The sequence below is a fragment of the Lepisma saccharinum genome, chromosome 22, assembly GCF_977018435.1.
Source record: "Lepisma saccharinum chromosome 22, izLepSacc3.1, whole genome shotgun sequence".
Classification (NCBI taxonomy): Eukaryota; Metazoa; Arthropoda; class Insecta; order Zygentoma; family Lepismatidae; genus Lepisma; species Lepisma saccharinum.
In genome coordinates, this window is record NC_139250.1 from 11354959 (window position 1) to 11378494 (window position 23536).

At 36.6% G+C, this 23536-nt stretch overlaps 1 protein-coding gene across 1 annotated transcript in view; it reads left to right on the forward strand.

Moving 5' to 3' along the window:
• Nucleotides 1-23536, forward strand: part of Hpr1 (THO complex 1-like protein Hpr1) — a 53206-nt gene that overhangs the window by 5495 nt on the left and 24175 nt on the right. Inside the window, exons 2-8 of the mRNA XM_083144098.1 lie at nt 2867-2940; nt 5129-5427; nt 7605-7700; nt 10176-10308; nt 13993-14098; nt 15786-16024; nt 21895-22024. Of these exons, the coding sequence (XP_083000224.1) occupies nt 2867-2940; nt 5129-5427; nt 7605-7700; nt 10176-10308; nt 13993-14098; nt 15786-16024; nt 21895-22024 (1077 nt within the window). The remainder of the gene's footprint in view (nt 1-2866; nt 2941-5128; nt 5428-7604; nt 7701-10175; nt 10309-13992; nt 14099-15785; nt 16025-21894; nt 22025-23536) is intronic.

Consider the following 23536-nt stretch of genomic DNA (forward strand, 5'->3'; position numbering starts at 1 on the left):
GGAAACACTGACCGGGATTACGTCATCACACACAGGCTACATCCACCTGCTTTCGTGCATCGGTCACACATTTATATCGAAAAATAGATGATTTACCGGCAAAATTCAATGAACGATGCGAGAAAACACTTCCCCGAACTTCCAGAAGTATAAAGAAACTGCATTTGGGAAGTAATTTCTCCTGTAGATTTGATGAAATCAGTCTGTCCCTTACGAGAAATTTACCATTCATTGTACTGGAGGGGTACCTATACCATCTCGGGACAACACCTCTCACTCATTTATTTCGTAATTTTTTACATTCGTACTTACCTATTGTGCATTTCGAAACATTGTTTAGTGTGTGATTTTGCTTTTCTCACGAAAATAATGTCAATGACAGTAATTATTGTTCGTCCTTTTTTCGCTTCCGTAACACACAATATGGTGGGCACAGCTTCAGTAGCATCGTGGATCACTGGGTATACAGTGTTTCCAACCTTCTTAACCGAAAAATGGGAGCGAATTTACAATACCGGACCCCTCCCCGATTTTCGTAATATTTCGCATACTCACTAATTGAGGCCTCCAACGATTCCAGTTGTTTTATGATTTTTTTCAAATTCTCCTAGCAGGAAGACTAATTATCGTAGAATTTTGGCCATCATTGTCACACGAAATTTGAACCTTCCTTAAATTAATGCACACTGTTTGGATTTCTAAAAAAAAAAAAAAAAAAAAGTTATTTATGTTGAGAAAAACAACTTAAAAAGTTACCTTATGTAAGCATGCGTGCTTCCCATGGACAATGTATTTTTCCATTGACAAGCATTTGTAAGTGTCGTTGACTAGTGGGAATTGATGTAGGGACTTTATTTTAATGCTAAGGGAATCAAACCTAACCTTACTAGGAAAGCATATATGGAACAAAATCTTAAGTAATCGCTAAAACTCCGCAGTATGTGTTAACAGAAGGAAATCGAAATCGAACCATGTTAACAGCGAACTCTTGCCACTTCTTAATATCAGAATCCCACGTCCCAACAGTAAATGCAACAACTTCTTTTACATTAAATCTTCAAGGCTATCCTTAGAACAAAGATCACTTCTCTACAGGCTACAAACCATTTACAACTCATTAAAAGACGCTCCGGGCTTCCATTTATCAAAGCAGACTTACGGAACGGCGTGCATAAAGCAGCTGAAGTATAAATAATATTATTCTTGATCTAGTTGTTATTATTCTTGTTATATATGTATATGTGTGTGTATGTGTCCATCTTATTATTTTGTTTATTTCTTTTCTGGTTGATATCCTGATGTAAAATGGATTTTTCTGTATTCAGGACTTTTCAAATAAATAAAAAAAAATAAAAATTGCATTCGCAGCATGATGAAATCGCTATAAGACAAAAGGAACTTGGGCCCAATGTGGAATCATAGCCTCCGTATAATGTGTCTGCACCTTAATTTGAACCAAAAAACTTGTCATTTAGGTGATATGTTTGTGACCGTAAAAAATTCACATTCAATCTGTCTTAACAAATTCAGTCTATTTGTATCTCTGTGCAGTAATTCATAGATTGCTTTGTCTAACTTGCATCAGCTGATAATTTTAACTACAAGATATTTTGAACAGAAGAATTTCATTCCAAAAATTAAGTTTCCACAGTTGTCAAGATTATACATTTGATCTGCTTGAAGTGTGTTTGTGGCTGAAAGCAATGTATGCACCCAACTAATGTACTCGGTGCAGTGCAGTGCAGGTGTATCCAGTGTCAGGGTGGTGCAAGGAAATTACGTTCAACCAACTAGACGGAAAGCGGTGTTCAAATTCAGAAGATTCAACAAATGCCTGTCTGCTGCTTTAAACGGTCATTTGATTAGTTAACATGCACCACGTGACCATACACCACACATACAGTGGTCCGGAAGGTGGTGCAGACACCAAATACATTAACTTGACTCGAAATCAATGAACTAGATGCTTCAGTGCAAAGAGAGTCAAAAAGTGCAGCCAACTAGACGGGGCTAATATGAACACAATTAATCTAACCTGCTCATTTTGGGAAAGGAAATGATATTCCATCTTTAATTAAAAGAAGCAGTAACACTTTACTATACCGGAGACGGATTTCTTCAAATTTACAGGAGAAAGTACTTACGCAAATCATTTTCTGTAGCGTTGTTCATGTTCGGGAATGTAGTTTTCATCCATTTTAATGTGAATGGATGTGGTGTTCTACGAAAATCTATTTCCGACGTGCTATTGCTGCTGCTACAAGCCGATGTTGTCCGTATATGCTAAATTGAACGAAAGGAGTGCTAATGGAACCTAACCTAACAGGCCTAACCTAGTAGGCATATCTCATCCCCGTGATGGTTCGTGGGGCTATCGTGATTTTTTGGGCTAACGTCAATGGTTTTTGTGGCTAGCCGTGGATGGTTTGTGGGAAATAAGGAACAACAGTAGGTACTCGTTAACGTAAGAAGTAGACATTATTTTAGTTAGAAATTCATTATTTTAGTTAGAAATTCATTATTTCACCTAAAGAAATGTTCCGCAATGCAGAATAGAACGTTAGCAATGTAAAAAATTGCGAAATAAATCATTGATAGGTGTCTCCGGTATAGTAAAGTAGTACCAAAGAAGCCAGGCAACATAACTTAACTTGCCCAACTTAATTTTGTAGTGGATAGAAAAAAAAATTGCTAGAACGATGCAATTCATTATTATGCCTCTGTAGTATTTAAACATGAAATGAATTCACATGATGCACAAAAGTTGCATGCATAATGAAGAGATTAGATCCATCGTGTGGAAGGTGAGCCATTTCTGTACTAAAGTGCGGGAAAAAAAACTGATAATGCTGTAATTTTATTTCAGGAGACGTTGAAAGTTTGCTGTGAAAATGGAGACATTGGTTTATTGCAAAAGAAATATGAGACAATTAATGCAAGGTAAGTTTATATCATTTTAGAGAAACACTTAGAGTATTCAATTTTGTCAAGTGAAATTTATTATAATCAGATTTATGTATGTAGACAGGATAGTGTTGTATAATCCATTTCCATAAAAATTTCTGGTCTTGGTGTACAGGAGAGGTAGCAAGTTAGATGATCTTAAGTGTTTCCAGATATTAGCATTTCAGGGAAGTTCCATGCAAAGTGAAACCAAAATGTCAAATTCTTACATATGTTTAAGCAAGTCATATTATAGCATATGTTCTGTATCACTCCGAGAGGAAAATAATTATGTTTAAACGGTAAAAGTTTACTATCCTTTGGACACCTCTAATTTTTTCGTTTCGTCAATTTTTGACATTCGTACTTACGTATCTGCTTCGTGGAACATTCCTGAAGGTGTAGAACATTTAGAAATGGCAAAATAAGCAAAAATAAGGTGTTAGTTTTTGGAATGGAAACTATCGATTTTCGCGATTTTTTTTGTTTCACAACCAAATATATATATTCCTGATACTGCCACGACACCAAATTTTAACTATGTTTGCCTAACCTAACCAAACTAACCTAACCACATGCCAGTGGTTCGTGGGGCTAGCACCAATGATTCGTGGGGCTAGTGCCAATGGTTCGTGGGGCTAGCGTCAATGGTTCATGGGGCTAGCGTCAATGGTTCATGGGGCTAGCGCCAATGGTTCGTGGGGCTAGCGCCAATGGTTTGTGGGGCTAGCATCAATGGTTCGCAATTATTTCCAATTTCTAGATCCTGATACTAACACGACACCAAATTTTAACTATGTTTCCTAACCTAACAGAACAAACCTATCCACGCACCAATGGTTCGTGGGGCTAGCTATTCTCCGTCTGAGAATTAATTTTCAACAAACAACATGAATTTCAGCTATGAAACATTCCCACATCACACAAAACACCTTCCCGATGTTCGACAATGCTACAGGAACTTATTGTGGTAAGTAGTTTCTTCTGTAAAAATAAATAAATGTGTCCGAAGGATAGTAAACAAGTGCCGTTTAAACTATGCTGTAAGTAAGGTAAAGTTCCATGTGCATATAGCACCGTGCCATGAAGGCACATTGAGGGGTTGTGGGTGTAGGGTCCCACACATTCTTGATATCAGCCATTTTGGAGGTGATGTGATCAGCACCAAGCTTGGCCTATTTTTAGCCTCCCTCCCCAGGTACCCATTGATTTGAGGCTGGGTGAGGTAGATGTGGCGTATTATCGTATGAGGGAAATGGATTCCTTCAAATTTACAGGAGAAAGTAATTATGGAAATCATTTTCTTTAGCTTTGTGGAAGTTCCTGAATGTAGATTTGATCCATTTTAATGTGAATGCGTGTTGTTTTCTGCGAAAATCTCTGTCCGACATGCTGTTTCTGCTCCCGTCATTTGCTTTCTGCACGAGAGTACTATGTGCCGTGTGTTAAGATGATGCCAGTGTTTCAGCCTCGCCGTGTTTTCACTAGAACATGACGTGTCGAGTATTTTTTTTTTAACTGTGCTTGCCTAACCTAACCTTACGGAAAAACGGTTTTTGGGGCTAACGTCAATGGTTTGCGACGTATTAGCATAATTTCAAATCCGGGCACGAAAGTAGATATTGTCCGGTGAACCAGGTTGCAACACTTCATAAATCGACAAAACACTCTCAGAACGCCCCCTAAACCTAAACCAGTACGCTATCACGGCCATAATGTGTTACAGATTCGAAACAACAAGTAACAGTAAGTACTCGTAAATAGAAGAAATAGACATTGATATGCATTATTTCACTTTAGGAAATGTTCCACATTTGAAAATAACACGTTAGCAATGTAAAGAAGTCCGAAATATATGATTCGTAGGTATTTCCCTCATACGATAATAGTACTGACGTGGCAACAAGGCTGGAAAAAATCCGACCTTAGAACACACACCGTGGGTATCGAACCCTACTGACTAAACCACTGCGGCTCCTAAACTATGCTGTATCAAGTAGAAAATGGTGACATGTCTAATAAACTGTCTTAATTTAATTAGGTTTTCAAGACTTGTATTTCCATTTCACTTCAGAAACAAGTCACCCTAACCACAAAATTTGTAAATATGTGCCAAGTCATGAAAATGTTATCCCTAGTAATAATTCACTTGCAGAACACATTGGAAACCCTTTATATTTTTCAGCGAATCAGACAAACGCAGTACCCTGGACCAAGTTATGAGGGATTATCTAATCCAGCAGTTGGCACAGCAAGGCAAGACAGTCGGCGCATGGGAAATCTATGTGACACTGTGCATAGAAGCGTGTCGGAGGGAGATGTGTACGTCAACAATGCCTGTTGTTCTCCTCGGAGATATTTTTGATGCACTAACCTTGGACCAGTGTGAACAGCTCTTCGCCTTTGTTGAGAACGGTGTTAGTGTGTGGAGACAAGAGATGTTCTTCAGTGCATGCAAGAATAACCTGTTGAGAATGTGCAATGGTAAGTGTAGACAATACAGTGTTCATTAGGGGATGTGAAGGATCCTGACATGTTGGTATTGTGTGCTAAAAAAAAAGGACCAATTAATCGGTACTCTATCGGTTTACTGGTAATATTACCTATTACTTTACCGATCCAATATATCGGTAAATATCTTACAATTTATAGCAAAATTCTGCCATTTTGTTGTAATTTTTATGGATAATCTCCATGCCCTATTTTTTAAAAAAGTAAATGTTTAAGTATTAAACTTCTTTTTCACTGCAGTCACCTCAAAACACACATTTATTAAGGAGATCAGTGAACATTTCACGTTCTTCAAGGACCATTTCTAATTTTATATCGGATCGGTAGAGTATCGGTTATCGGTATCAGTAAAGTTTATATCTGTACTTTATCGGTATCGGCCCATCCCTAAAAAAATATTTCCATTCCAATCCTGACTGGGAAGTGAATATCAAGTTTGCAATGGCGTAATTTCCATGTTTACTGCTGGTAAACCTATTTTTTTTTTATATATTAATTTTCATATATGTGTAATTGCTCATTATACACTACACATTATTATAGTATGCAAACTATTAAAATAAGCTTCGAAACCAAAATGTATGTAAGTTATGTAAAGAACTTATAAGTAGAGGCACATATTTTTTGTAAATAAAAAAGCAAAATTTTGGTACAAAAACAGAATTGATTTCAGGTTCAAAAGCGGTAAATAAAATAAAATTTCGGTGTTATAGCGGTGAATAATCACATCAAAAGTGCTATATAAAATGACATTTTGGTTTTAAAATTGTGAATATAATCCTAAATTTGATTTAAAACTGCACTTATTACACAAAATAAACTTATCCCTTCTAATAGCACATTTATGTAGTTACCAGAGTATTAAGTTTGTTCCTGTGTAAAGGGGTCCATTTTTGCTTCTCAAATATTTACAGGAGAATTAATCAATTTTCCATGAATTGCATAACTCTCAGGATACTTCAGACTTTAGAAAGTGTTGTGTTGGTGTATAAATGGTAAATTTCCTGTTTAAGAGTATATTTCGCATTTTGCAGTTCGTTTCGCATTGTTTCGTGACAACACAGGGTACAAAAATGCACCTCTCACCTTTGAGAAACATGAAAAATGAACATTACAGCATGTTATTTCATATTTCGTGTTTTCGTCAAAAAACGAAATTTGCATGCCTCTACTTATATACAGCACAAATCGTTCTTCATCTAACCTTTCTGACGACCGGGTTTCCTCCCCTGGTTGTACCCAGGGAGAGAAAGGTAACTGAAGAGAAAGTGAATGGTGGCAATGTTCCTTCCTGTTTCTGTGTCATGTTTGACAGAAGCAGTGTTGCTACATGAAGGGAAATTTCCCTTGGTGAGGGAAAATCTACGTCCAACTTTATCTAAAACAAGAGAATAAAAATTGGTGCTAAATTTGAAGTTGTCTTACGTGCATGCTTGCATTTGTGTTCTACTTCTATTATATTTCATTAATCTAGATAGAGTGCATTAAATATATACAATAGATAAGAATTGTTGTGGTAAACCAGGTCAAATTTTCAGAATGTGACAATGCATTCTTTGGTATCTTGAACAGTCTGAAAAATTTTAATAGTCATGTAATTGTAATTAAAAACCTTGTTAAAATTTGAGTGTGGTGGCATTTGCATAATAGGGAGCAGAGACATGCCTATGGTATTGGTTGAAATTTTATCAGTGAGACTAATTGATGATCAATTACACTATGTCTGTGTACCAGATTTTTGCTGAAAAAATCACTGGGATCAAGCCAATACCCTGATACCGGTGGCGTCAATATCGGAAAGTATCAGTTAGGAATTAATCACTAATAGTTTTTTAGAATCCAGTGTTTCATGGAGCCTGTAAAATTTCCACCCTGCCTACACTTTCATCGTGTCTAACTATCCTGTAAATTGTGCAAGATTACATAATCTTCGTTATTGAGGTGAGGAATGGATTTTGTAGTTAAATGATTATCTCGTGTAAGATTAAGAATATTTTAAAGTAAAATTCTGATTGGTGGAAACCTTGTGTATTAAAAAGTTTATACTACTTTGAAATGTTTGAGTCCATTGCATTTGATGAGTATACAAGTTAATGAAGCATATTATTTTTAATATTTACTGTATTAACATGTATTTTTTTTTCTTACAGATCTCTTGAGACGCTTGTCACGTTCGCAGAACACAGTGTTCTGTGGTCGAATTCTGTTGTTTTTGGCCAAATTCTTCCCATTCTCAGAAAGATCTGGTAAGTGAATTGAACATTTCTGAATAGTTACAAATAAGTGAAAGTTTGAAATCATTGTTTTCAAAATCAGAGATTATATTTTTTTAATATCATGCTTTGATAAATAATATAGGAACTATTTGATGACCACTCCTTTAATTTTTATGCATAAAAAAAAAAATGTAAGCATCAGAGAACCTGTGGTGATTTTGGGGGGGGGCGCAGTTGCTCTCCACACTATGGCATCTTAATGCTAAGCATTGTTTGCCAAGAGAAAGTAAACAGTCCTTTCAGTTTTGGGGCTCAATTGCCACAACTGCCTATTGAGATATAGAGATGAGATGTGTTTATCATATCTCTATTAGTAAACGCATATCAGTTTATCGATAAGATTTCTTATAATTTTTTTGATTTGATATATCTACTGTTATAATTTCTGAAATTTTCATGTTATAATTTGTAAGAATTGACTGAGGTGTGAAAATCAATCTTTGTGGATCATCTTCACTTGCTGCCATTAATATCTGCTGGTTTGCAAATATTACTGTTTGTATAAAGGTCAGTCAGTGGAAAACTTGCCACGTCGTATATCTCAACATGTAGATGCCGTAGCTCCATGAAACCCCTGCCACTGGAAAGGGGGTTCCTTTGTTCCCCGATAGATGGCAGTTGTGTCGCAGGCTTGTTTGAGCCACGTGAAGTGCGGATGTGCAGGGACTTGTCGTCCTACATATCATGGAGGCCAATAAGGAAGAGCAGCGAGCAGTCATGCGTTTCCTGGGAACATTGTTTATCTCTGTTGCATGTGACGGAGTGAAGGCTTAGGTTTCGCGAAGAAAGAACGTCACTGCCGGATGTTCCCCATACACTGCCGTCATTCGACGGTGAATGTCTCGCGTACTAGCACCTTCCGCCACCAGGAAACTCGCAACTGCTCGCAGGTCTTCCTTACTGGCTATGATATACCAGGCAGCAAGTCCCTGCACATCTGCACTTCATGCGGCCGACACTGGCACTGCTTCACGCAAACTTGCAACGCGACTGCCATCTACTGGGCGACAGCAGAATCCCCTTCCTGTGGCAGATGTTTCGTGGAGCCGAGTCATCTACGAGGTTACCTGTTTTCCATTCACTGACTCTTAAAGTATTGTTTTTCTGTCAGTATGTATTCCTGGGAGCTTTAAAGATTTATATTCCTAAAGTGAACACTTAAAATTAGCAAAAATCTTACTCAAGAATCAGGACAATCCCAATCTTCTGCAACAATCTACACAGACCAAGAACAGGCCTATCAACTTTGGCAATCAGTTTTAATGAAAATTACAAACTAATAACAACAGAATTTCAACATAAATGCAAGTGACATGTATTGAACCAACCTGAAATCAATAATCGGCCATGTACTTGGTTTAAAAAAATTATCAGAATGTTAACAGCCTTCTGTGAACGATTACAGTGAGTCATCAAAATTGATATGCAAATAACTTGAGTTTTTTTCACTGAAGTTACACAGTATTATTAAATATTAATATAGTTTTAAGAAGTGAATGCACTGTTATTTAATCAGGAAAGTAATGTTCTCCAAACTATTTGGGGGGGGGGGGGTAAATGTAATGACAATTAATTTCTTTGCAAAATTCCCAGGATAACCAGGCTGAAGGAGTATTAATTGGTGTCAATAATGAATTTGAATCAATTAAATGATAATAATTAGGCTCCGAAGTTGATGAAAAATCATTATTTTTTTTCTGGGCCTTTAAGACAATGCTAAATGTGATAGTAGTCGATTTCCCTTCAGTTAGAACCAGAAAACATATTTTGTTGCATTGTCTGGCCTATTTTGGCTTTTTAGGTCATTTTTCAGCACTTTTTGCCTTTATTGTTGCATTTTTTACATTTCTGAGGTTTCGTTTTGTACCTTCCCTGTTATTTGATGCATTTTAAATCCATTTACAAGCATAACTTACGTATTTAAATTTCCTAATAAGGTCTTATTTGTAAAGTATGCCATTCATCGAAAATATGCAAAAGCACAATATTATTGTTAAGTGTCTTTGGCAATGGATCAAATAATTGTGGTAAATTTATTTTTCCTCCAGAAAAATTAAAATACTTTGTGTTAAGCCTACTTTGAGGTTCTCTTGCTGGCTGCTATTATTGCTTTAATCTGTGCTTTTAAGGTAAAATTTGTCACATGAGAAAAAATAGAACGTGATGCATTGTGTATTCTATCGCGCAAAACAATGGGTTTTATGGAATTATTTAATTACCACCTCTTGTATAATTTATGGAAATAAGAACAAACTTTAATTTTAAGAGTGAAATTTTTTTAGCTCATTTTACAACAATTTTAAGGTCATTTTTTGAGACTTTTTACGTCATCAACTTCAGAGCACTAATAATAATGTTTATTGTGATCATGGTAATTTTTTTATTTGCTTTGTGCAAAACTGTACATCTATATTCAAATTACCAATTTTTATTAATTTATTTCAGGACTCAATATTGTAAGTGAATTCAATCTGGACAATATAACAGAATTCGGAGGCGAAGATGACGTTGATATGAAGGACGCATTTCATGATGCAGATGACAGCTTGGAGGAGGGAGAAACAAAATCAGACTCGAAGTAATGATTAAATTTGAATTGTTTAAATATCATCATCATCATCATCCTTTGCCGTTTCCTGCCTCTGGCTGGGTCGGCATAGAAGTCAAGCCTCTCCATTTTTCCTGGTCCTCCACCACTCTCCACGGTGTTCTTATGGCGTACTAATTAGATATGAATGTTAGGTTAGGTACCTATATCATACTAATTGGAGATAGTCCGTATAATACTGAAGTACCTTCCAATCTTGTCCTCTCCTCCTAACACTCCACTATCTGCTCTTTCCACCGACATCTTGGTCTCCCCCTTGGCCTTATTCCCACTCCTTGTGCATTTGTAAGCTCTTACTGGTAGTCTTGCTGCATCCATCCTCTTCATGTGTCCAAACCATCTCATCTATGCCTGATTGATCCCGTCCTGAAGCTCCACCACCCCCACTGTCCATCGGATCTCCTCATTCCTTATTCTATCCCTTCTAGTCTTCCCCAATATATTCCTTAAAAATTTCATCTCCACGGCCTGCATCTTTCTTTTGTCTCTCTCTGTCATCGTCCAAGTCCCTTCTCCATACATAATTATAATGTTTAAAATATGTGTATCATAATTATTCAGGTTGACCATACGAGACATCAGCTTGTGATATTACCCCCGAAAGTTCTATTCCTGACATGTCCCTTCATTAATTTTAAATAATCATCATTCATTTTCGCCATGATTAACCAAAAGAAGCAAAAAAGTGGTGTAAAATAGGAGAAATACAACTACCAAAATACATTAATCTGGTCTCATTTATTTCATAGTATAACCGATTATTGTAAGACTTTTCCTCCGGAACGAGTGAGGAGAAAGAACACTTCACTCCTCTCTTAAGTAATAGACTGTTCTGAACTTTTGGCGCACAAAGAATGCAGTCGGTGGTTAGGTGTTATGACGTCGTGTCTTTGCGGTTCGTGTTCGCGTGCTCGTTGCTAGCAAAACTTGGAAAATTTGCAGTGACACGAGCAGTTGACATTATTTATATTTCGTTACGTTGAAACGTGGAATTGAATAGTGAGTTCGATCCCAAAAAAGAACTTGAACTGTGAAATTGCAGCCTAGAAGAAGGAAAGAGTTGCTGCGTAACTGGATCGTTGAGAGGTGGCTTCTACAGACTGAAGCGGAATGATCAGGAAGTGCATTTAAGAAATTTGGAAGATACGTCAACAGTGGTTTTGTTAGTGATAAGTGAGCCTTATTTAACCCATCCGCTTACCTAGTTGTCGAATCGACGGCCTGACTGGACATTCTGTTCCCATACCTAGTCGTCGAATCGACGGGTTCCCGATTTTCATCATGTAGTTCCTTTTTCATTCAATAGATGGCAGAGGTTGTATGATCTTTCAAATCTATGACGTGTATGTTTGTGCTGCTAAGTTTTTCATACCATTTCAAGCGTGTTTTGTTCAGTAATTTCTCATGTAAACAAACCTTCATTTGTTACGTCTTGCAAACACGTTGCATAAGAATGTTGTAGATGATTCTGCGATTGAAAAGTTGCTTTTCGATAGCGATGAAATGGAAAATGTGGATTTTGGAAGGGGAGATGAACACGGGGGTTCATTTTATGTTGGTGAAATTGAAGAATGTAGTGAAAGTGAGGAAGAGGTGGCTGTGGCAGGAAAAATATAAAAGGTTGAGGAATGGAAATGGAATGCAACGATGTGTGTGATCTAATTTATTAGGTGAGTTTCTAATTATCTTTCAAGTAAACTGCATATGTGCATACTTATTACTATACTTCCACTTCAATATATAAAATTTTCACGTAAATTGCTTGGATAGTTTAAACAATATTTGACGTCTTGCTGTGCAACCTTCACGGGAGATAGCCAAATTTAAATGGTATTTCATGGCAAAAAAATTGGCATTTAAATGGTAAGCGGATGGGTTAAGTGTCGAGAGCTCTCGAAAATATGGTTTATGGCTTATTAGCGTCGGTCAGTATAAGGTAACAAGTACAGCGCTGATCTACAAAAAGCTAGCTAGTTAAAACCGTGAGTAATATTCCCAATGTGTTACATTGTGATTATTCTGTGTTCATTTTATGCAAGGTTTATACATTGAAACTTCACCGAGACAATCAGGGCATTCTCTGTATATCCCTGTATCTGGATTTTCCGGTGTAAACCAGGTGAAGGAGACTTAACAAGGGCCTCTCTGCGATTGTTTAAGTAAAAATAGAATCTGAGTAATAAAAATATGTGAAAGGTAATTTTCATCTTTGCTTCACTCATTTAATCCGGTTTTGTAAAAAACTGAAAAATCCTGCTTGTATCTTGAATGAAAGCAGGCAAACGCATTTCGTAAGCAGAATACTCTTGTTAATGTTATAATAGTTGATGTAAATATGTGAGGAGATATTTTGAGTATGGGTGTGTGTTGAAACTGCGATCCCAAAGAGCTGGAAAATATTGAATAGTCATGTATTAAAAGTTCTCGTTCAAATAGTTTTCTTCAGCATAAGTGTCAGAAATTTCTTTGAGATGCTATCTTCATTCCAGAAATGAGAAAACACCAATTCGATAGTTTCATCGTGACTGGTCACTTACTACATTTCCTATACAGACCAAAAAATTTCAGTCCCACAAACTTCCTGTTTTGAGTGTTTTAATGCACACATTGGCAGTTTGGCATGTGGGATTTTATCCTTTAGTAAGATACTGAAAAATTCAAGAATACAAAATTATTCATAATTGGGAAAAGAGAGATACGGTAGTATATAAATACGGAGAAACTAGTACTCACTTTATCCACAAAGATGGTGGCAGTGGCCACTGAAATTAATAGAACGAAGAAGAAAAAAACAGTTTCACAAAATTATTCTTGCAAATATATTGAACACTAGAAAATGTCTGAATAATGAGACAGATTTAAACAGTAAGCATTGTTAAAATAAAATACTTTTTTTTTGTACTCTGTCTGTATTATCAGTTTATACTAATACCTAGAGGCATGCATATTTCGTTTTTGACGAAAACACTAAATTTGAAATAACATGCTGTAATGTTCATTTTTTATGTTTTTGGAAGGTGTGAGGTGCATTTTCCTAACCTGTTTTGTCACGAAATAGTATGAAATGAACTGCAAAATTCGAAATACGTATACTCTTAAACACGAAATTTACCATTTATATACTGACGCAACACTTTCTGAAGTCTGAAGTATCCTGTGAGTTATGCAATTCATGGAAAATTAATTAATTCTGCTGTAAATTTTTGAATTTGATTGATTGATTGATTTAGTTTATTTTACTTCGCGTTTATAAGTTTATTTTGTGTAATAAGTGCAGTTTTTAAATCAAATTTAGGATTATATTCACACTTTTAAAACCAAAATGTCATTTTATATAGCACTTTTGATGTGATTATTCACCGCTATAACACCGAAATTTTATTTTATTTACCGCTTTTGAACCCGAAATTTACTCTGTTTTTGTACTGAAATTTTGCTTTTTTATTTACCAAAAATATGTGCCTCTACTAATACCACAATATGGATCATTCTTGAATTGAATTACAAAGCTTTTGTAATATGTATTGAAATTAAAGGTGAAGTACTAAAAAATATATATATTTAGAGAGTGACAGATATTTTCTGGATTTTTTTCTGGATTCATTATTTTCAGGAAACAAGGTATTTCATATATTTCTTTTTCTTTTATTGTAGGTTGAAGATTGATTATAATTTGTACTGCAAATTCTGGGCTTTGCAAGACTTCTTCAGGAATCCAAACCAGTGTTATAATAAAGTGAAGTGGAAGACATTCGCTACAGTAAGTATACGCAAACGTCTACCTTTAAAATAGAAATGACCGAATAGATTACGGTTTTAAAGATGACAGTTGATAGCATTGCTCATGTAGTAAACTTTTCTCTGAAGGTGGAAAAAATATGGAATACAAGTTTGTATTTTCACACATTTTATACAATCCAGTATCATTCAAAACATTACCAAACCTCTCACAACTGATGTCAATTATGCAATAACCAAACTCATTCCCTCGAAGAAAACAACAGTTTTGTCACTTAACTTTTCATGTGTGTTACCATCACGTTTTTATCATTAATGCCGCATGATAACTTTTAGCTTTTCAATTTATGGAAAATTACTGTTAAAGTGAGCAGCAAAACAGTATTATGAATATATATCAGTTAACATGCAAAATACTGTTAGTACTACAGCGTGTCTCCCAGTCAAGAGAGACATGGAAGTCAAGAGTATTTGCTACCAGAATGATTGATTGATTGATTCAGTGTATCTAATGATGAGGGAGATATCAACATCTCGCTTTCTTCAAGCCACATCCCTGTGTCTCCAGCGATGGAGACACGGATGTGAGTCACACATTACAAAATACATCTGTTTGGTGGTTATGCAGAGGGAGGTAATGCACAAATTCGATTACATACAAAAACTGCACGAAAAATGTAACGTGAACTTATTACAGTGATTGATTCGGTGTATTTTACTTTGCTTTTCTGCCACTTTTGGCTAATTGCAAAGATGAGGATGAATGGTGGTAAGACGGGATAGATGAAGGGACGATTACAAACATACGTGGAGGACACAACATGGGTCCCACAGAGGATTATACAGGCTGTTGGTCCATATTTCAGAACTTCGCTAGTCTGCCAAGTAGATGTCTTCAGAATGGATCTCCTCTCAAACCCCACTATCACAATAATGCTCATTGCTCTTATCCTTAATTTATGATGATACTTTGAACAGTGGACTGAGTGATAGCTGCTTTGCTTTTATTATTTTTCAGGTCTACACCTATCCTATCATATGCAACGTTTCCCTAACAGTTGTTTATGAATATTTGGAAATCTAAAATTAAAATGTAAGAATTACATTCTTGTATGTGTCACGTTTTGCAAATAAAGCAATGTGGTCATTTCCCATCCAGGATGAAGTCTGAAGAATTAATTTTTACGTGCATTAATAGATAAGGAAAGTCTAATTCTCTTTTTAAAGTACAGCTTCCGGTTTCATCTTAACTGGCCTTTTGGTAGGGGGTTCTTCATTAAATATTTTTTTCTTAGTTGCTAATTTCCAACTTTATCTAAGTAGGGGTCAATTAAATAAAGTTTAAGATAAACAAAAAACGTCAAGCAAAAGTCAAGAAATTTGAATTTGTTATTTTGATAGACACCCTGTACTACTTTATACAGGAAGTTCCTATGAAAGTAGAACTACATTATTGTTAATAAAAAAATAATCAACAATTTTATGACCGCTCTTCATAAAAAGATTTAAATCTCCACATTGCAGCTTTCATGAGGATAATAGATGGCTGAAACACAGGAACAGTTTTTCACTTGTTTGAGATACATTTTGAATTATAACTTAGAAGATTTTGCACTACTAGACAAGTCTCTATTTAATTTAGTTCAAATTTGTAATTGTTGTAATTTCAAAAACTAAGGTCTATTCTAATAGTCCTTAATTTATTTCAGCACACTTCAGCAGTTCTTTCAGCCTTCAGTAGCTACAAGCTGGAGGACCACCAGGGGAAATCCAACCAACTTGAGATGGCCTTAGGTGACGATGCACCTACTGAACAGTATTTCGCAAAATTCCTGACAAGCCAGAAACTCCTGGAGCTTCAGTTGAGTGACTCAAATTTCCGACGTTACGTTCTTCTCCAGTTCCTTATTTTGTTCCACTACCTCAAGTCAACTGTGAAATTCAAACCGTAAGTATTCCGGTAGGAATTGGGTCCTATTTTTTCATAATTAACCACTTACACTATGTGCTGACATATATGCAAACAAATAGATTGTCATTTCAAAGACGTGATTCCCAAATATTTCAGTGCTGTTTTTACTGTGCCTGGGTCACTGTGATGTGTTGAAAGTGATGCCTAAAATATGGCATGAATAAAGCCATGTATTTATTTATGGTGAATAAAAGATCGAGATTTTGGTACAAAAGCCGGGCACATTTTGGGGAAAAAAAGCAGTATATGAAATGGCACATCAGTATTAACATAGTGAATATAACTCTAAATTTGATTTGAAAATTACAGTTATTTCAGAAAATAAATATTCCCCTTCTAATAGCACGTTTATGTAGTTATGAGAGTATTATTCCTGTGCAAAGGAACACATATTTGCTTCTCAAATATTTACAGCTGAATTAATCAATTTTCCATTATTTGCATAACTCGCAGGTAGAGCCACATATTTTTGGAAAATAAAAAAACAAAATTTTGGTACAACAACAGAGTCAATTTATGGTTCAGTAGCGGTAAATAAAATAAAATTTCACTGTTATAGCAGTGAAAATGCGCCATATAAAATAACATTTTTGTTTTAAAAAATGTGAATATAATCCCAAATTTGATTTAAAAACTGCACTATTACTCAAAATAAACATATATCTTCTAATAGCACATTAAATCATTACCAGAATATTAAGTTTATTCCTGTATAAAGGAGTCCATTTTTGCTTTTCAAATATTTACAGCAGAATTAATCAATTTTCCATGAATTGCATAACTCACAGGATACTTCAGACTTCAGAAAGTGTTGCGTCGGTATAGAAATGGTAAATTTTGTGTTTAAGAGTCAATTTTGCATTTTGCAGTTCATTTCGCATCATTTAGTGACAAAACGGGGTATGAAAATGCACCTCACACCTTTCAGGAACATGAAAAATTAACATTACAATGTGTTATTTGAAATTTCGTATTTTCGTCAAAAACGAAATATTCATGGTATTCAGGGTATTTCAGACTTCAGAAAGTATCGCATCAACAAATAAACTCTAAATTTCATCTTTAAGAGTTTATTTTATATTTTCAGTTCATTTCGCATCATTTTGTGTTGAAACATGGTTGGACATGGAAAATGAACATTACATTGTTTCCGTCAAATACAAAATATGCATGCCTCTAGGCAAACATTGTGTTAGACATCACTTTTGAATATCCCCCAAATGTAGTTTAATGTAGGTTTTATTCTTGGTGTTTTGTGGTAATTGCATTGAAAGTATGCATGGTAAAGTTCCTTAATTATTGCTCTTTTTGTTGTAATTAATTTATAAGAACCTCTGCCAGAGGTTACACAGGTTTTGGCATCTACTGTGGAGACATTGCAATGGTCCGCCACTGGCATGGGAGCCCACTCCTCAGGTTGCATAGAAATCCCAACTTTGTTCCCTCACTACAAAACTTTCAGTCACCTAACTTGCCCTAACGACAACCGATTTATACACCTGACCGTTCGGTAACACAGAAATTCAAGTTGGAGTTACTCGAAGCCTCAATCTTGCTTTCCAACTATATAACCCCTTGACATTGACCTATACGTAATTCTGTGATCAACTTCCCTAAATGGTCATGTCCTTCGCCGAATGTTTGCTATCTGGTGATCAATTATCAGAAGGATGCCCCCTGTGGAACAACTTGTCGTAATTCTTATCCCTTCACCACTGATACATGATCGATTAATCTCCCTCATTCTTCCCTCTCCCAAGCAGGTTATGCAATATTTGCTAGAGATATACTGAAGAGGAGCATCATACGAGGTGTGACTAGAAAGAAACCGGACTGTTGCTATAAAATCTTTTATTGGTTATTTTGTACAATATGAACATTATCTCCTTCAACGTACTCCCCTGCACTATCGATACACTGCTCCATACGAATATTCCATTGCTGGAGACAGTGCTGGAAACCATTTTCCGAAACCATGTTCATGACCTCCGTAGCTTTTGTTTTCACACATTCTACAGTCTTAAATCTGGTTCCTTTCAGTGCTGATTTGACCTTTGGGAATAAAAAGAGTCGCACGGAGCGAGATCCGGCAAATAGAGTGGATGTTCTAACACTGGGATCCCATACTTGGCCAATAAAGCCTTGACTGACAATGCTGTGTGGGTAGAAACATTGTCCTGATGAAGAATCCATGACTTGCTTTTCCACAAATCAGGTCGTCGTCTTCTTACTCGCCCACGAAGGGTCATCAGCATCGTAATGAAATATTGTTGGTTGACAGTTTGACCTTCGGGTACACAATTCGAATCAATTCACCGACATTTGCAATGTTTGATTCCGTTTGTGACGTGCAAGACCATCCAGGATGCTTATTGTTCGCAATCACTTCTCGTCCCTCTGTAAACCTGTGAAACCACTCAAATACTTGAGTGCGTGATAAACACACATCTCCGTACACTTCCTTCAACAAACCATAAGTTTCTGTGGCGGATTTTCCAAGTTTGATAAGAAACTTCAGATTGATTCGCTGTTAATTTCTTTTCCGACGGAGCACAGATGTACGGTTCACTTCGTCCACAAACTACAGAAGAACTGAGCGCCGTGCACCCTGGGCAATCACACCAGCCGGTAGGAAGATATCACATTATACACCCATGCACCGCTTATCCTTGACGTGCTTGCCGTTTGTTGACAGCAACATCAATCCGGTTTTTTTTCTAGCCACATCTCGTATATCATGCACAATGAGCACATCCACCCTTCCTGTAAGGAACATGAAGATTAAGGCACTAATCTATTGCATGCACATTATGCTGTCAGGAATATAAACTCAACTACTAATTGACAAGAGTGTACCACCTAAATATTAATGTATTGACTTTTATTGCAAATCCTTGAACAATATCACATGAATGTAAATTGGTCAACTATGAGACAAATAAAAGGGTCACAAAGTACCCTTCTACTCTTGTTGCAACACCCTTGTTGAAACACATGACCAAAATAATTTTAATTTGTTGGATTACTACAACCTGCCAGCCAATACTTAATACCACACTCAGATTAATATACTGTTAGTTTGCTCCTGACAAACTTACTCAGAATTTATGTTACATTACTGAAACTACTTTCTTTCACCAGTGTACAATTGTTAAATACGCTTTTATGATGACCGCTTCAACACACTTTATCTCAAATAGTATATCAGTCACATGTCAGCTTTATGCTTTCGTATACAGTCGAAAGTTTTAACTTTCAAATTACACAGAAATGATTGTCAGTTAATAATTAACATGAACACTGTAATGATGTCATACATTTTCTCAATACAGATGAGAGAGAACCCTGATTAATGGAATCATGTCTGCGATAGCGAACTGACAACTAACCAACTTGCAATCCGAAACTTCCAATCTCACTTTATTCTGTAATACAGTTTCATTTCACCTTGGTTATTAACAAACGTTAACATTATTCTCTTACTAAATCAAATCATGTTTGAGAGTATTCATGATGAAATGTATTTGCCTACCAAACTACGTTACTTTTGTACGAGAAATGACATTGTGTTTCGAATGTAGGTGACCTAGGAATGCCTGCATTGACCCACCGCGTGTGTGAGATACAGTCAAGTACCAGTATATTCAGTCAAAGCATATGTGCTTCACTTTGGGACAACTAGGACTGAGCGATCCCGTCACTCATAGATCATCACCACGTTGATGAATTCAGCAACTTGACAAGCTAGTACAAATAACTTAGATCCACTTAATACACCAAATGAAGTTTCTTTACCACTCGCGGTTACCTCAATGCATAAGCACCGACAAGACAATGTACATTTGTGCTTCACTAAGGAAATACTAGAACTGTGAGATCTAGTTTCTAATGGATCATCACCAAATTGATGAATTCAGCGACTTGACAAATTCACTCAAATCTCTCTGATCAGCATAGTACACAAGCAATTTACCACTCGCGATTACCTTAATGCATAGGTTCCGACGAGACAATGAACATTTATGCTTCGCTAAGGAACAACTAGTACTGTGAGATCATGTCACTCATGAATAATTACCACATTGGTGAATTCAGCAGCATAACGACCTGATCTGCTTCGTGCATGGAATGGCGCGTCTATCCCACTCGCAATTACCTTAATGCATTGGTAACAACGAGACAAGGTACATCAACACGATCTGATATATTGGTGATATATGCACATGCAGGGTTCAAGCACTGTACGAATTTTATCTTCGTATGCAATAGAAGTGTACCATGAACTCGATCGTACGTAAGTACTCAATTCATACTCACGAAAAAATGCCAGCCTTCGTTGACTGCGAAACAAGAGGCAAAGTGTGTTTCCAAGAATTCATTATATCGTCACTCACCTCGTCGACGAGTACCTTTATCACAACATGATAAGTCTACCTTACCAATATGCGAAAGTTTTGCAAGTCAGGCTGTTGAATTTCTCACTACAATATCAAACTAAATGCCGATCAGAACTGCCTCCAACCAGACGCGTCCCTTCCATTTTTTCGACCATCTCCCGCCCCAGCTTTGGACTCACGAAATGTCCAATACAGCAACGATTCCGATCGGAAATTTACATCTAACATCCAACCCTGTAAATCAAATTTATTATAACCTGGTATGCTTAATTGCACTTCATGACATCTGATATGTGCTAATATTACGTTTCTACGTTAATGCACTTGGAATTACATTTGTAACCCACTCTACCTTCTAGAGTAATACCGATTCTTCACTACAGTGTAAACTCGCACCATCTTTGATTCTTTATACAAATTATATGGTCTATAACTCGGCGGTTTTCTCGAATAACATCCACGTAAGGAACAATAGGTAAACGGTTACGTGTCTTGTTAACATGACCCTATGAACATGCTACCATCTCTGTCCTAGATACCAAAATCTGTGGTAATGGAGTCAGAAGTTCTTAGAAATGATTTACTACAAAAAGAGCAATGTGGAAATACAGAATGTTACCATGCACTTCTTTTTCATTACTTCTTTCTTTTTCACGATGAAAGTTGTGCGAATTACAAGTTTAATATATATATATTATTAACTTACGTTTTGCAAGTATCAAGTTGCGACGTTTCAGAATGCAACTGCTCCCTTCCTCAGGCTGCTCACGTTTAGGTTATGTATAAATCATAACCACGTCGAACTCTCCATAGGATATAGGATTGGTAAAAGGTGTGTGGTTACAAAACAATAAAAATCTAAAACCCATTACAGGTGCACGTCAAACTATTATACTTTACCTTCTAGAGTATTGCAGCACACGCGGATCGTGGCGATTCACAGTTTTAAAGTTTTAACATTCCAAGGAGCAGTTTCTAATTGGGAAAACGACATGGTAGTTTGACGTGCACCTGTAATGGGTTTTAAATTTTTATTGTTTTTTAACCACACACCTCTTACCAATCTTATATCCTGTGCCTATGGTGAGTTAGACGTGGTTATGATTTATACATAGCCTGAGGAAGGCAGCACTTGCATCCTGAAACGTCCACGAGTTACCTCGATACTCTCAAAACGTAAATTAATTAAACATTACTTCATCTCCGATGATGTACTGGTAATGTCTTCACCTTGTAATCAAGGTGTTCTGTGTTTGATCAGCAGTGTAGGTCCAGTCCCAATTAGCACTCAAACGTGCCATTTTTAGTATTGAAGAGATGCAAATAATTTCAATTTTTGCAAAGGAAAATATAAGAATTTTGCATGAATCGTACCCCAAAATCAAAATATGATATTGTAGATACCAGTGTTTTGTTTTGAACCAATTCATATTTAATTTTCGTTTGCAGTGAAAATAGTGAACTGAAATCTGCCCAGACTGACTGGATTGGTAACACCACCGACAATATCTATAAATTGCTGGAAGAAATCCCTCCAGGTGGTCCAAAATTTGCAACTGCCGTGCGGCACATCTTGAAGGTAAGTTATTGTTAGTGCAGACCATTTGCACAAATATGAGCATACAGGTGATTCTTCTACTTCATTGTAAGTATAGCAGTAATTATGAAACAAGCAAATGGTATTTTCTAATGCTGACAATATTCCATCTCCTCTCATCAGTAATAGTTACAATATGCAACAAGATATCAATGATTATGTTTAGCAACAAATGTGACAGAGCTATATACGAGGTGTGGCTAGAAAAAAACTGGATCGATGTTGCTGTCGACAAACGGCAAGCGCGTCAAGGTCAAGCGGTGCATGAGTGTATAACGTGATATCCTGTCTATCGACTGTGTGATTTCCCAGGGTACGCGGCGATGAGTTCCGCTGTAGCTTGTGGACGAAGTAAACCGTACATCTGTGCTCCGTCGGAAAAATGTTAAGTGTGAAAGTGGAACACCGTATCAATGTGAAGTTTCTTATGAAACTCGGAAAATGCGCCACAGAAACTTATGGTTTGTTCAAGGAAGTGTACGGAGATAAGTGTTTATCACGCACGCAAGTGTTTGATTTGTTTCAAAGTTTTAAAGAGGCACGAGAAGTGATCGCGGACGACTCGCGTCCGGGACGGCCTTGCACATCAAAAACGGAATCAAACATTGCAAATGTCAGTGAATTGATTCGACATCCGTGGGATTGTGTATGTTAATTGGGTACCCGAAGGTCAAACTGTCAACCAACATTATTACATTACTGTGCTGACGACACTTCTTGAGCGAGTAAGACGACGACGACCTGATTTGTGGAAAAGCAAGTCATGGATTCTTCATCAGGACAATGTTCCTGTCCAAACGGCATTGTCATTCAAGGCTTTTTTGGCCAAGAATGAGATCCCAGTGCTAGAATATCCACCCTATTCGCCGGATCTCGCTCCGTGCTACTTTTTTTTTTTACTCCCAAACGTCAAATCAGCACTGAAAGGAATCAGATTTACGACCGTAGAATCTGTGAGAACAAAAGCGACGGAGGTCATGAACATGGTTTCAGAAAATGATTTCCAGCACTGCTACCAGCAATGGAAGATTCGTATGGAGAGGTGTATCGATAGTGCAAGGGAGTACTTATTCGTTAATGTTCGTTTTGTACAAGATAACCAATAAAAGATTTTGCAGCAACAATCCGGTTACTTTCTAGCCAAACCTCGTACAATCAGTTAAGCTGAGAAACTTCAGTAAAAATATTTTTTCCCCTAACATTTCTATCCATATTTACTTCAGTTGGTTGTGCTTCCCTCTTATAACTTATTTCCTTAATCTTCTGTCTGATACCACAATTCGATATATTCTTGCATTTTGTCTTCAGCTTACTTCTGTTGCTTTTGACAAGCACTTCTAGAGCTAAAGTAAATTCTTCTGTTCTTGAACACATGTCATGTAAGTTCAGAAATTCTAATGTCATTATGAGGGCCTCCCCGATGACGCAGTGGTTGTGTCATCGCCTTGTAATCATGGGGTCCCGGGTTCGATTCCCGGTGGAGGCACATAGTGG